Source organism: Daktulosphaira vitifoliae, unplaced genomic scaffold (assembly GCF_025091365.1).
Source record: "Daktulosphaira vitifoliae isolate Bord-2020 unplaced genomic scaffold, ASM2509136v1 Scaffold_4, whole genome shotgun sequence".
Taxonomy (NCBI): Eukaryota; Metazoa; Arthropoda; class Insecta; order Hemiptera; family Phylloxeridae; genus Daktulosphaira; species Daktulosphaira vitifoliae.
The window spans coordinates 25,568,643-25,585,826 of record NW_026099575.1 but is presented as its reverse complement, the minus strand read 5'-3'; the positions used below and the strand labels follow the sequence as shown (position 1 = coordinate 25,585,826).

At 27.2% G+C, this 17,184-nt stretch overlaps 1 protein-coding gene across 1 annotated transcript; it reads left to right on the top strand.

Annotated features, from left to right (window-relative positions):
- Positions 1-7,446: 7,446 nt before the first annotated feature.
- On the top strand, positions 7,447-9,050 carry LOC126904378 (uncharacterized). The gene is made up of 2 exons (XM_050683376.1): positions 7,447-8,672; positions 8,932-9,050. The coding sequence occupies exons 1-2, from the start codon at positions 8,354-8,356 to the stop codon at positions 8,961-8,963; spliced, it is 351 nt and encodes a 116-aa protein (XP_050539333.1). The 5' UTR covers positions 7,447-8,353; the 3' UTR covers positions 8,964-9,050.
- Positions 9,051-17,184: the final 8,134 nt, after the last annotated feature.

Below are 17,184 nucleotides of genomic sequence, written 5' to 3'. Positions count from 1 at the left end.
TATCCCTAAATTTTAATTTTCTTAATGGAAACCCCTATTTTTAATTTGTTGATATGATAGAAATAGAATAATTCATGTTTAATAATAGACACATACTCTTATAATCAACACAAGTTTACTATTATACATTGTTAAACGATTGGTGTGATGGATTTTTTATTTATAATTATCAGGGTATACAGGTTAAAATAAATCATGATCTATTTAAATAGATTATTACTGACTCTGGTTCTATAATAACCAAATTAGTGATAATTTTTTTACGACGTAGCCCATCAGCCATTTTGGCAACTCTTCCCAAAAAAAATTTATCTCAATAAATGTATAAATAAGATAAAAGGGGTAGCTTTTACAAAAAATAATCGGTGATGGGGAGAAATGGAAGACATTTGGATTTAAAGGGTTATTTTTCATAAGAATCATTTAAAATTGGGTAGGGGTTTTTTTCATTCAAAGCAGTGTTATTGCCAACATTTTTTGATATTATATCAATACAATTGTTGTTAAATGATCATAGATTTAAGTAGATAATATCATTGCATGAACGACATCGATAAGGATGTTAGGCTTATACACGAACTGAGATAAAATGTACTAGACATAACAACAAGAACAGGAGTGCGATACAGTTTTTTTGTTGAAATTCCGTAGAAAGGAGAATATTGGGCCAACAGTGAGCTCTAGTGACGTACGTGTTTTCAGAATACAACATTTTTAAAACGTAGTAGGGTAATCGAGAAGTTACATGTATAATAGTAGATAGCGCCATTACTTCAAAATCCCCAATTCTACGGAAAATTGAACTAATAAAATTATTTTTAGATCAATTTGACTGGTCTGAATTTATTTATCATTCTATAATTTTGGAAACCTTTTGTTAATAGCAGAAATAATAAATTAATTATTGTGCGTGATAATCGTCGATTTTAAAACCGAATTGGTTTACATATTATGGTTTAATTTTAAACAATGTACAATGTTGTATCCAGGTATTAATCAATTTATAATTAAAAGAACGAGAAAAAATTTCTTTTTACACGAAAAAGAACTGATTCATAAGATTGTTATTTTTTTATGAATTCGTTCATAGAACTAGTTCCTTCCGTACAGTGAAAACTGCTTATGGTTGTGAATTATGTATCAAATCCTTTTAAACGTAAAAATGTAATAACGTTAATACGATTATAAAAAATAAAAAAAAATGAGTAACATGTAAGGATACACGTTGAAATTGAATTTTGAGTATAACAGATACTAACCCTATCCCATTCATGGCGCCATATAGAAAAAAAAATGAAAAACAAGAATCGCCAATCTACTGAACGAGACAATATATTGTCAGACCACAGTAGGATTTTTTGAAAACCCAACTTTTTCTTTAAAAGAAAAATAGAAATTAAACATGAAAATAAATATGAAAAAGACCAAAGTTCTCGTATGCAGCAGGAGCAATAATATTACGACAAGAATACATCTGCAAAATAACCAAGAAATAAAGCAAGTAGAAGAGTTCGCATACTTGGGAAGCATAGTAAGTAAAGATGGCAGAAGTAAAAAAGAAATAGTAAAGCGACTATGCTATCTAAGCTAAGATAGCATTTAACAAAAAGAGAGGACTTTTTACTTCAAAAAATATTAGCATACGTACCAGAATATATCTCCTGAAGACATACGTATGGAGTATAATGCTGTATGGCAGCGATACGTGGACGATTGCCAAAGAAGAGCGAAGAAGAATAGAAGCTTTCGAGATGTGGTGTTTCAGAAGAATGCTCAAAATAAGTTGGACGGGCATGGTAACAAACGAGGAAGTATTAGAAAGAATGTCCGAGAGAAGAATATTATGGAATTGATGTATACAAAATTCTCATGACAAGTTGTCACATAACCATAATTAACTGAGATTAAGATGGACTCGCAGAGTCTCGTTGGAGACGAGTCCGAAACGTCAGCTCGTAACTGAAAACGTGGATACATCAGTGAACAATTAAAGCAATACAACAATCCACGAAAGCTTCTACACATTCATAACTGAGATGACATTTACAAGTCCGTTGCCCATGCCTTATAAATTTGGGGTAGATGATTTTTGAATGCAATTCCCTTTATGCATTTTATATTTTTTTAAAGTAATACAAAATACATGCGTCCATTAAAATGTAATACGCGAGAAATAGAGATTAATGTTAGGGAAAATTAAAGGGACTTCATTAAATAAAAAAACAAGTTAAATTAAGTTAACACTAGGCAAATAACCGAACGGTCAGACCATAACACAATTTTTGTAGCTTTTTGAATTAAATATATTTTTATATTTTTAAATTTAATATTTTGAATTGATGTTTAATTTTAAATAATATTAACCACAAGTGATCAATTCTTATAATATGGCTACTGCGATAAATCAAATTCTAACATAGTATAAATGTCTATCAAATAATTCATAGTTTGTATAAACAAAAATCAACTAAACAACAGCTTTGAATAATTTAAGAAATGAACAGATAAAAATTTTAAAAATAATTTAAATAAAATTAAAAACAAACTTATGTAATAATTATCATATATTATGTACGAATAGTATTTCATCTATTTTGTTTTCATTTTGTTTTTTTTTTTTTTGAGGTTTTCGTTTAAATTTTTGGTAAGTTAAATATCATGTTTTATTGTTCGAAAATAATTTAAACTTTCAAGGTCATTTGTTTAAATGGACGAACATTTTAACTTCAATTTTATGATTTCGTATTGCAGGAAAATACTTCAATCCATCATCAATGGTAAGTTGTATTAATCTTTTGAGTTCATTATGACTTAGTCCTTCGAAATTCTCAAACGTTTTGATTGCTCCAAAGTCTAATTTATTTTCTATATCTTTCATACATTTTTCCATTTCATTTATGAAATCTATGTCGAATACTCCGTTCATTCTGTTTGAATATATATGACGACGCTTGTTAAACTGCTTAGTTATACAATAAATAGGAGCTGTCCGAATTAAAATATCATTAAATACAACTTTAATCGAATACAGTAATTCTTCAAATTGACTTAAGATATCATCTGTCAGTTTTAAATGTCTTATGTTCATTTTAACTGCCCACTTGCTAAATCTATGTATAATAGTAAGAGCTGTACTTTCAATAATATTGGTTGTGACAATGTAACCAATATTATATCGTTTTGATATTATAGAATATTCAACTAAATCACACAAAGCGGTAAAATGCAGACTATCGAAAGTTATATATTCATCTTTACGTTTCAAATTAATACGTATAGGGCATTTTACAGTAAATTTCATTTTGTCTTCATAAACGGCATAGTAATTATGACTACCCAATGGTAAATTTTTGAAACGTTCGTATTTAGTTGATAGTTCGTTTAAACTTATCAAAGTGACATCTTTTAAATTGGATGCATTCATAAAATCGATTGCAAAAATTAAAAATAAATTTATAGAAAAAATAAACATATTACCGACGTCTTCCACAGAAACAGTAGTATATTGCTTGGTTTTCCAAATGAAATAAAAATTATTTTAAACAACTTTATTAAGGTTAGTTTTTCTAAAAATAATTTAAGTTTACGTTAACACATTTGAACATATTTTAACATTTATTAACATGAAAACAGCTTTAAAAAAATTTAATATTGATGATATAGTTATGTATACTGCTATTTTAATAATCATTTTTATTTAAATAATATCTATTTTTTTTGTGATTTATTATGCAATAACAATGCACATAAAGAATTGACTATATTATTAACTCTACCACATCATTTTTTTTTCTTTGATAGATGATAAATATTAAGTTGATTTTTAGATTTAGTGTACATTAAAACATTTGTCAGTTTCATGTTTTAAATACACATTTAAAAAATGTTTATTTGCTTAAATCACAATTTTTTAAACATATTTAAAATTCAAGTGTTAAACTTTTTTTCTATTATGTTATTTTCAACTTTAAACTTAATCAATATATGAAATTATATTCAGTAGTATAAAAATATAATAATAATACTATTATTACCATACATTAATTTTAATACACCAATATACAAAACATTTTGTTAAGTAAAAAATGTGTCCAATATATTATTGAATGAGTATTACTGCTGCTAGAATATTAGAAAATTAATAAAAAAAAAATTGTTAACTTTTCATAAAACAAAATAGTTTTCGTTAAGGAAAATTATTCAAATTTCTTTAAATGTCTATTTTAACTTTTTTCGGTATCCTTTTTTTATTCTTTTATACATTCTGTATAAATGTAAAGAAAAAAGGATACTAAATGAATAATATCCATCATTAATGTACGAAGAAATTCAATGATTTTAAACTAAAATTTAAGTAAACTTGAGAATTGATAAACTACAGTTACATGTAAATTAAATTATTATTATTATTTATTTAAATAAACTATCTATTTGATCGTCGAACCTCTCTAAATACAATTTAAAACAAAAATTGAATCGTAATTTATTACAATAAAACATTTTTAACGAAAATTTGAATTGTCCTCATAAATATACTTTTAATAGTAATTAAATAAGTTTCTGATCACATACTAATCTAAAAAATAAAACATTTTATTCCACATAAAATTTTCTATTTAAAGATATAAATTCTAAACTTGCAAGTTGAGTCAAAATTGTGTTTAAAGGATCAACATTTTGAAATTATAAACTTTTATAAAAATCAACTATTAAGGATCAAAAAGGTAAGTTAAAAATGTCATTTTGAATTGGAATGTTGTAGGGATTATTTTTAACACATTAAAACTTAATAACTTGATAAATAAAATGTTTTTTAATTAATTTGTTTATGTGTTCTTATTAGTAATGTATGAACGCAGCGCCCGGTGATAAGTCATTGCAAGTAAAGACTGGTTCTAATGCATAGTGTGGTATATCGTGCATTTAGAACTGCCCTTTGTTTGGTTACACGGTTTTGCGTCACCGACTATCTCGGAGAAGCATTTACGATGCGGTAAGCCAGATGTGATAAACAATCTGACGTAATTGCTGATATTTGGGACCCACTGTCCATTAACACACGCACACTCTGATAAGAGCCGGTGTTATCGCGAACATTTTTAGGTGTTATTGCGCACGGCAGCAGTACCCAATGCTACGGTACTCTGTACATATGAATTTCCTGAAAATTTTGGCGGCGTATCACCTGTTTGATCAACACTTGACGCGACGGTGGTTATTGTATGTTTCGGCGACTGCGAATTTTTCTGTACCGAACGCAACGCGGCTAGATTTGAACCTTTGAAAAAGATTTTTCAAAATTTTACAACGTTGCTGAACCAACTTCAGCAAGTGATCCATAGTAGCAATAATCCATTGTCATATACTGTTCTCAAATAGATGTCTTGTTGTGTTATCGTGTACTCGGAAACAATATAGAAAAGCAAAAAACCAGACAGGTCGTCTACGCTTCAAATTTTGATTGCCTCAATATTTTCTTTAAACACATTCAAAAAAAGTTGCAAAGATGAAAGTGATTCACTATTTATAGGTCGAAATGCAAAGATTTTGTCCAAGTGTGCCGTTGCTAACACTCTTTTGTTTTAATACCTATCGGTAAGTGCGTTCCACGTTATATCGTAATTGGCTTCCGTAATTGGTATAAATTTTATGACATCGAGCGCGGAACCGAACAAACATGTAAGAAGGAAATGGAATCGCCTAATTCAATTGGAATCGACAATCAACAATAGATTAAGATGTATCACGTAAAGTAGTCCGGTCTGTGATACTACCATCAAATTTTAAATTCATATTCGCATATGAATAATTTTTCAACATAAATAATTATCAATTTTTAATACTTTTCTGACCGTTAATTATTTTATTACTTTTTACAATTGTATCGCTTATTTGGAGCGATATTTACATTAATGTAAATCTTTTTAATTACCATAAGACATTTGTGGCGCCGAACAGACGGCAGGATAAAATAGTTAAATTCTTAAGAAAAACTAGCCTCCCTTCATCAGCTTACCTGCTAGTTTAATATAAAAAGGCTAGGAAAATTAGCACACCAGCTCATTCTCACTTATTATTTCCCCTATACTCTTACTCTTACATATTAATGTTTTTACAATAAGTCAATAATACTAATTATTAATTCAAATCATAGAAACTAAATTCAGAATGTTGCCCCTCATACCAGTATTTTTATTTATTTAAATTAACTTAAAATATCGACATCAACAAGGAAGATCACGATTTTCATTTATTTACGAGTCCATCTGGATACTAGTCGTAAGATATGCACTATATTTATGTAATATTATGAAATAGGATAGAGTGGATGAGAGGTAGGATTAAGATGATATGAAAGAATCTAATAATATCCATATAACTATAACACTTCCACTTTACCATCCCCCTCACTTTTCTTTTTATTACAATGAAAGAGGTTTATAAATATTATTTCTCTTTAAAACAATCGTATGATCTATACATTTTTCAAAAAGTTATAGTATTATAAAGTCAAAAATGTAAAATATAAAATCAAGAATTTTAACACAAAAATTGCATACGGTAGCTATTTTCACTGTGAAGACAAAATAAAGTCTGAAATTTTTTTTTTTTCCATAATAAAGTATATTACATAAGTTTTATTTAAGATATATATAAAAGTGTCAGTATTTCCGAAACACTTTCAAAAGTTAAGATGAAAAAGTTGTCATTTTAAATCCCCCCTTGTGGGCATGTAAAGGGTTATATTTAAAAAAAAAATATTTAATAAAAATAATAAATGTTATTCTTAGTGCAACTTGAAGAAAAATTCATTTTCAGACGAGTTATATTAAAACTACTTTTTCAAACATAATATAGTATGTGTAATTTGTATAGTTATTCTGGGTTATTCCAGCAATTAAAGACTTAGCCGCCCTATTAACACTTATGGGTGTTACTGTACTATTACAATGATAAACATTTTAAACTATTTAGCAATTTTGTGAAATATTATTTAATAAATAAGTGATGAGTTATTTTAAGAAGTACAATAATATTTTTATTCGATTATTTTATAAAAAAAAAGTGTATATTAGGGATTGCTCAAGTAATAAGAGTGTACAGTAAAAAATCTGATTACTGAAGAACTTCCAAATATTTATCTTGTAACAAACCAAATACTAAAATTAAAAATCGAAATTTACTTGACCTCACTAAACAATCATGATATGGCTTTTTTCAAATGTCAAAAAAAAACTTTTTTTTTAATTCTATGTTTGATAATATTTTAATTTATTCTTCAAGTGTATTCTAATCATAAGAATAGTAAAATTCAGTTGCTACGTGATACTTAATATTGATACACAGATGTTTACGATAAAACATAAATTAGTTTGTTGTTTAATTTTGGTTAAGAAAAACTATTTTTATTTGTGCTTGTATTGAATAACTGATAATTATCATAATTCTTAGAAATTTACATACTAAATGCAACAACTAGTTATTTGCCGATGACATATTAATATTTACATACGCTGCTAATAATCGCATTTGCATTAACGAGTGCATTCACCTGCATTATTAATACATGCTGGATGCTTGCTCAAACCTTCGGTTTCGACGACGACGACAACGACGACAGTGTAGTGTTTCTAGTCGACCATAGGTGGCGGTATGGGCGGAGTGACCGATCAGCCAACTGATTGACGAGGCGGACCTGATAATTATTTTAATTATATTTAATTAATTATAATTATTATAATCATTAAACATATTGTAAGAAAGATTTTGATACATTGATTTTATTGTATAAAACATTATTACGATGATGGTGAAGAGTTTTTTTCGTCGATTAGCAACATTATTTAAATGCTGTATTTCGGAAAATAAGATGCATAATACAAATGGTAATGTAGTTAGTTCAATCTAGCTCAGATATTTTTTTAACGAATAATACTAAAATATATACAAAAAAGTATATTGGAAAATGCAAAAAGATAAAAATTTACTTAAACATAATATATAATTTACTATACTAAAATTTGATGTTGCATAACGGGATGAATAATGCATTAAGCTGGGAAAAATAGAATAATTTTCTGTGAAATATTATATTTAAAATTGTAAATATTAATTGACTCTAAGACAATTTTAAGACTATAAACTTAACAATGAATTATAGGAGATAGGTGCTTAGTAAAAACAATAATATATTGAGCTTTTCCCGTAGTGTCACTTATGTAACAATTAACTCTAAAAAATACACTATAGGAATTTTAGTAAGATATTTTATTCATTCTATCAAAAATTTATTATTTTGTAATTATTGTTTAGACAATAATAATAATGGAATTCGAAATATTAATTAGAAATTATGTCAGGTGATGTACGTATTAAACACATAGAATTTACCACAACGCAAATTAAAGATATCGATATTGAAAATATATTGTCAGTAGGTGGTGTGTTTACTGTAAAACAAGAGAGTGGTGACGATAAGATTCCTGTGGAAAGTATGAATTTACATGTAGATGCGAATGAACTTAGCACTTCCCATATTATAGTCGAGGATGATCACCCAAATAATCGTACGACAGAACTTGAAGTAACAGCTATTGAAGAAGCAGTATTTATGGAAACGCGTAAACATGAAGAAGGTGTTATACGTTATTTTGGTAGAAATAATAAAGCTGGTAGAATTATTTAAAAAAATAGAAAATTTTATAAATTTTATAAGGTAGGCATATTATTTTATTGTCATCTACATGACAGAACTTGCGTTTAAAAAAAAAAACTAGTCAAGTTTTTAATACATAACTTAAGGCGAAATTTTAGTTTTCCCCAAAAATAATTGAAAAAATCAGGATTTGCAGTTTTGTCATGAAGTCAATAATATATATTGATTAATTCAAATAAATAAGAAAATTCTTTAAAATTGTCTTATTTTTTTAGAAAGATATTGTTGGTTCTTATCGATATTATAGATCTCCACAAAAAGCAAAGTTTGCTGTCGATGATTCACAAACAAATTGGGCGAAGGATGTAGAGAAAGTTGGAGACATTTATGGCCAACGTTAATTGTTAAATGATTTAACAGTACAAATAATTTAATTTATTTTGTTATTTTTTTGTACCTATAGATGCTATTGTTGTTTGATGTATGATCACTATACAAAGAAATGTATTCCAACGAATATTACAGTCACCAAATTGTATGTTTTCTATTTAACCATCATTTGATAGTGGCCAATTTTTTGGATCAATGTTTCAATGTTATCAAGTAAATTTTTAAACGTTTTTTCATTGTCTTGGCGTTGTTTTTCGTTACTGACATTCGATGAACTGGATGTCATTATTCGAGTTTTTAAATTATTGGCTAGGCTTCTGTAAAGTTGTGCAGAATTTATTTTAAAAACATTGCCACTGTGTAATGTTACATTTTTATACGAATTTTTGTTATTTATTTCTTTTAATGCGTCAATTAATTTTGGACTAGGATCGGTTGCCATAGAATCTAATACATGGATTGTTGTTCTTATAGATTTATCAGCATCTACTAATGTAATACTACGTTTTTGTAAATATTCTGATAAATCTTCTATTTCGTCTAAAACATCAGACATTGTATTTAAATTACTCACAAATTCTATACTTGTTATCATTTTAAACAATCCACAGTATTTACTTCTTTCTTTAGAGTCTGTGGTAGAGTCCATTGAAGCCAAGTTAAAATGTTCACAAAGAGCAGAAAAATTATTTATGACTGCATGAATTGTCCGTTTGCTTGATGCTACCTATCAAACTGATAAAATTCTACCGATTTTCAAAATTTGTATTTCCAATTAACTAGCAGCTTTTTAAACTCGTTTTGGTTTTTAGGTTACTGATGGAATAAAGTATAAAGTTTATCCATAAATATTTTAAAATGGTTTATACCACATACTTCGCCGACAACATCACCTACTGCCAGTTCCAAACGGTGATTTGAACAATGCCAAATAATTAATTTAGGAAATTTAATTTTAGTCGGGTGGCTACACCCGAATTTTTTCCGATCATAACAGAAGCTCCGTCACATGCAAAATCAATAAAACATTCATTTTAAAAAAATGAATCAAATCCGTGTCCACCCAAACAATCAAGTAATGATTTAGTAATAGTTTCAGCAGAGGTATAAGAGAGTTCAATTAAGTCAAGATTAAAAGTATAAGGTTCACCTGGAAAATCTTCAATAAATGCACGAACAACAACTACTAATGTTGTTAATTTGTTAAGGGTAGTTGACTCGTCGATTAAAATAGATATTTTTGTTTTAGTTAAAATTATATTTTGGCAAATAATTTTTTTCATTTCTGACGCTATATGGAGCGTCATATTCGCACACGTTTTATCAGAATGTAAAATGTTTCCCATATTCATATCATTTAAAATTTGTAAATCGATTTCATTTGGTAAATCAACAAAAGGCCTTTGAGTTTTTACAATTTTATAAACAGTTCTAAAAACTTTTTCAGTAGTAATGAACTTTGATTTCAATGCAGTTTCGAAACTTTTTTCTATTTGTTTTTCTTTTGATTGTTTATGTAATTCTACTGATTTAAGATGAGTAGATGGTAGAGCGTCAGATTTTTTGTGTTCAAATATTTTTTTTCTAAGACTAGACAATTGGTCTTCTTTTGACTTTCTATTCGAAATTATAGTACAATCTTGCCAAGGTTTGGAAAAGCGAAGGGTTTTATCAACAACAGTAATCCAAAATTTGTAATATTTTTACAAATCAAACAACCTAATGCTTTATTTTTAACTACTAGCCACTCGTTTACAGTTTTGAAATTCTCGTACTGACCTTTATTCCAACAATCCGGCAAGTCACTAGTTTCGTAAGGTTCCATATTTTCATTTGATTCTTTATTACGTGTTGTATGTTCACTTTCAACATACGGTTTTTTATTTGAAGTAAGATCACATTCATCATTAGACTTAGAACGTTTATTTACCCAATTTAGTAAAGAAGAACTCATATTTTTGGCACGAAATAATACACGCTATAAACTAATGTTGTAATTTACGATCAGCAAAATATAATACAAGTATTACTACAGCTAAATAAAACGATACTGAACGGCGAACGCTAATTGAAACATACGAGTATGTTTACTCAGAAAAATCAAAAAATTTTACAATTGATAAACGGGGCACGTGGCACGGGGGGGGCGTCGAATAGTCTTATGCACCGGTCTATATTAAATAGTATTTTTAAATGTATTTTTTTTACGAGCCGGAACGCTAAAAAAATTTTTGTCGTGAACCGGAACACAGTTCCGGTCCATTTCGAGCCCTGGTTATTATTCAAATTTGATATTGTGGCCCATTGTAATGTGTCAAGTAAACAATTCTATTATATTTATATACATTATAATACATGTAAGTATTTAAATTTATTGTTAATAATGATGATTTAAAAATATTGGTAAATAATATTTTACTTGATTGATAATCAAACAATATATTGTCATAAATTAAAAATTCTTTTAATTAAATTGTTTAATATAATAATTTTTATAATTGTAATTTTTTTGGAGATTTTCCCCATTTACGGGAAACGAGGGAAATTTTTTCAATTTTTTAGGGTAATGTCTTCAACTAGATACGATTTTTGATCTTTTGACGTATTGTTAAAAGAAATCGGTCCAGTGAGAGCTTAGAAAAACTGGTAACAGACATCAAAAAAACACATCATAGTAAAACCAATACCTTCTCAGCTTCGCATTGAAGATAAAAACTAAAAAAACACACATTTGAAGCATATCGAAATAAAAATTATTTTAAACTTTTTAGTTCAATGTGATTTAAAAGCGTGTTTTTTTAGTTTTTTTAAATATATTTATTTTTTACTTTTTAGTTTTTTATGACATCACTATCACAGTCACGGAGTGTTTTTTTGTAATTATGACTATCAATAGATGTAAGTTCTATATTGCCAGTTACAATCTAAAATGTTTATCAAGACCCCGGTCGACTGCTGGGTGATCTTAATAGCATGACTAGACATCAAATAAGTACTTTGATTGGCCACTGACAGGACATGGTCACCTGCTTAAACATCATAACGCAATGACGGTATCGGAATCACCATTGTACAGGAAGTATGGAGTAGAAGAGGAAGACTCATTTTATATTATGTGCGAATGTGAAGCCTTGTTCACACTAAGATCAAACTACTTGAGTAAACCTTTTCCTGAAAAAGAAGATATTAAAAACCTAAGACCCAAAAAGATAATTAATTTCTCCGGAAAAACAGAACTCTTTGGTCATCCATAGGGGAGACTTGATGATCCACCCTTATACAATAATAGGAATAATGTAATAACACTTCGGTAATAACATTTAGATGGATAAACCGAATCAAGACAATTTGGTAGAGGTGCGCACAATTGACCAACAGGTCTGAGTGCATGGGCATTATGCGCACCTCGATAATAACTAAAACTAAAACTAAACTCAAAAATATTTGAATCTTTAAATGTTTATATCTAATAATAAACAATAAAAATTTGTTTATATAAATATATAATATTGATGATACGCACGCATGTAATGATACGAAAACCAAAAATAAAATTATACAGAAATAGTGTTTCCAGCGTTTGTGTGAGCGGGGTGGGGTGAATACGTTACGACAGTCTAGTCTTAAGGCCATAGATGACGAGACACGTGAGAATAATAACACGTGTCGCGTGATGTTACAAACAAACAAATATACAGGTGAAACAAATATAAGCGTGTTAAAAATAATCAGTGCAAAATGGCAAATAGTTTATAATAAAAAAAAGTTGATTGTGTTTAGCTCAATTTGCAAGTTTGTAATTAATATCATTAACTAGAAAATCAACTCTACAACTTGAATAATTTAAGAAATAAACTGATAAAAATGTTGAATATAATTTAAATAAGATTAAAAACAAACATATATAATAATTAATTTAACTTTTTGAACATTTTAATTTCATTTTTATGATTTTGTATTGCTGGAAAATACTCCAATCCTTTTTGAATGGTTATGTTTGCTAAATTTTTCAACTTATCTTCATTTATGTTTGTGAAAGACATATTATACGTTTTGATAGCACCAAAGTCTAATTTATTTTCTATATCTTTCATACATTTTTCCATTTCATTTATGAAATCTATGTCGAATACNCGAACAACAACTACTAATGTTGTTAATTTGTTAAGGGTAGTTGACTCGTCGATTAAAATAGATATTTTTGTTTTAGTTAAAATTATATTTTGGCAAATAATTTTTTTCATTTCTGACGCTATATGGAGCGTCATATTCGCACACGTTTTATCAGAATGTAAAATGTTTCCCATATTCATATCATTTAAAATTTGTAAATCGATTTCATTTGGTAAATCAACAAAAGGCCTTTGAGTTTTTACAATTTTATAAACAGTTCTAAAAACTTTTTCAGTAGTAATGAACTTTGATTTCAATGCAGTTTCGAAACTTTTTTCTATTTGTTTTTCTTTTGATTGTTTATGTAATTCTACTGATTTAAGATGAGTAGATGGTAGAGCGTCAGATTTTTTGTGTTCAAATATTTTTTTTCTAAGACTAGACAATTGGTCTTCTTTTGACTTTCTATTCGAAATTATAGTACAATCTTGCCAAGGTTTGGAAAAGCAAAGGGTTTTATCAACAACAGTAATCCAAAATTTGTAATATGTTTACAAATCAAACAACCTAATGCTTTATTTTTAACTACTAGCCACTCGTTTACAGTTTTGAAATTCTCGTACTGACCTTTATTCCAACAATCCGGCAAGTCNGCCAGCGTTTGTGTGAGCGGGGTGGGGTGAATACGTTACGACAGTCTAGTCTTAAGGCCATAGATGACGAGATACGTGAGAATAATAACACGTGTCGCGTGATGTTACAAACAAACAAACAAATATACAGGTGAAACAAATATAAGCGTGTTAAAAATAATCAGTGCAAAATAGCAAATAGTTTATAATAAAAAAAAGTTGATTGTGTTTAGCTCAATTTGCAAGTTTGTAATTAATATCATTAACTAGAAAATCAACTCTACAACTTGAATAATTTAAGAAATAAACTGATAAAAATGTTGAATATAATTTAAATAAGATTAAAAACAAACATATATAATAATTAATTTAACTTTTTGAACATTTTAATTTCATTTTTATGATTTTGTATTGCTGGAAAATACTCCAATCCTTTTTGAATGGTTATGTTTGCTAAATTTTTCAACTTATCTTCATTTATGTTTGTGAAAGACATATTATACGTTTTGATAGCACCAAAGTCTAATTTATTTTCTATATCTTTCATACATTTTTCCATTTCATTTATGAAATCTATGTCGAATACTCCGTTCATTCTGTTTGAATATATATGACGACGCTTGTTNTTTCGTATTTATTGTTTAAATATATTCGTTGATACTCGTTAAACTGCTTAGTTAAACAATGAATAGGAGCTGTCCGAATTAAAATATCATTAAATACAACTTTAATCGAATACAGTAATTCTTCAAATTGACTTAAGATATCATCTGTCAGTTTTAAATGTCTTATGTTCATTTCAACTGCCCACTTGCTAAATCTATGTATAATAGTAAGAGCTGTGCTTTCGATAATATTTGTTGTGACAATGTAACCTATGTCGTATCGTTTTAATTTTTTAGAAGTATCGATTAAATCGCACAATGTAGTCATATACATACTAAAGAAAGTTACATATTCATCTTTACTTTTCGAATTAATACGTATAGGGCATTTTACAGTCGCTTTGTCATAAACGGCATAGTAATTATGACTACCCAATGGTAAATTTTTGAAACGTTCGTATTTAGTTGATAGTTTGTTTAAACTTATCAAAGTGACATCTTTTAAATTGGATGCATTCATAAAATCGATTGCAAAAATTAAAAATAAATTTATAGAAAAAATAAACATATTACCGACGTCTTCCACAGAAACAGTAGTATATTGCTTGGTTTNCAAAATCTTCCACAGAAACAGTAGTATATTGCTAAGTTCTCCAATTGAAATAAAAATTATTTTAAACAACTTTATTCAGTTTAGTTTTTCTAAAAATAATTTAAGTTCATGTTAACACATTTGACACATATTTTCAAAATTTATTAACATGAAAATAACTTTTAAAAAAATTTAATATTGATGACATAGCTATGTACACTTCTATTTTATTTAAATAATATCATTTTTTTGTGATTTATTATGTACTAACAATGAACATAAAAATTAAACTGGAAAAATATAGCGCGTTTAATATAAGTTTATTCTTTACACATATTTTGTACTTAATTTATAATACAATATTTTGAAAATATTCAAACCATATTTGTAATATATGTAAATCATTTAAAAAAACTTAGGTTTTTTTTTTACTTATCCAAAAAACAAAGTTATTTTATCAAAATTATTACCAAACAAAGTACGTTTTAAAATATGACCTATTATTTAGAGTTAACCCTAATATTTTTATTACATATAATATTACAATGGAAGCAGCAGCGTAATAAGTGCGACCCACGGGACTAATACGTAATAATTGGATTGACCTTTTACGGAAATAACGCATTGCTATTTTTAAATTTATAAATATGACACGAAAAATAAACTTTTTTTGAAACAACTTTAGATAGAAACTCTAATGTTCTTAATAACCAATTTTCATTCAAATTCATAATTAGAATACGTAATTAATATTTACGATAATTCAATTATTAGAGACGTTAAGAATGACGCATGGTGGAATGTGAATCTAAGTTCAAAGTTAACAATTACTAGTAAATTTTTTAAATTTCAAACCATAAAAAACTTATTTAATAAATCATATAACTCAAATAAATTAAAATATAATTTACGTCAAGATAAAAAAAAAATAACTCAGCAGATTGGGTTCACGGCATAGTTAGGACAAGTATATCAGACAATGAAGACAATCGCTATCATAAAAAATGCTTCGGTGTAAATCTGTAGTGTTTAATTTTTAGAAGGAATTGTAGGATAATACCAAAAGCAACAACTCCTATTTCCTTAATTATGATTACAAGCTTTATATAATATATTTATTTATAAGTTTAATACATGATTAAATATTTTTATGATTATATTTAGTCTGAAATTAATATTCAATAATTTAAAATTGTATTTTTTATAGAGTAATCTTAAAAATCATATTTGTATCTTGTTATTATATCAGTTATGAAATTAAAATTGTAATTTATTATAAGCCTTTGATTTATAATAATATATTTTTTTGTAAAAAGGGGGGTTAAATGGAAATACTTAACTCACTCTCCTATATGCTTACACTATTTACTTAAATTATAGATATAAAAAATCATAACAAAATTGAAGTACAGAATTATAACACAAAAATAACATTTTTTATTTAACATCAGCAGTTATTTTACATATAATATAAGGTGTCGGGACAATTTTGCTGCAAGTTATTTTTTTTTATACTTATGTTTTTTAAGTTTTGACTCCTCTCTGTGGTTAGATAAAGGATCAGATTTCAAAAAAGAAATAACAGATGGTATTTACAAAAAAATTTTTTTGATTCATCTATTTTCCAATAAATTATGGCAGTTTTAAGTCATAAAAGTCTAAATTTACTGACTTTAGAAATTGTATTTTTTGGGGGATTTTCCCATTAACGAGAAACGAGACATTCCAATTCTTGAGAATAATGTCTTCAACTAGATACAATTTATGAACTTTTGACATATTGTTGAAAAAAATGAGCCTGTTGAGAGCAGAGAAAAATGAATAACAGATACAGAAAAAAAAATTAATATCTTCTAATGTTACGAAGTACTAGTCACAGATATTGATTCTATGTTTTAGATGTTTTTATCTGTGGTACTAGTGTATAAATCTGAGCTCATGTCATAATACCTTTAAGTGGTAAGTTGTATAGAAGTATCATACATAAATGGTTAAATACTGAAATAATGAAATAGTATAAACTAGAATTAAATTAAATGCTGTCAGAATTTGATAATTAAATTCAAGTGAATTGTTTAGAACTGATAACATTATTTGATTTATTATTTTAACTTTGATGAGAATCTGTTAATATAAATTTCTTGTAAAACAAACAATGCTTAATATGTAAAATAAAAATAATTTTTTGATAATAAA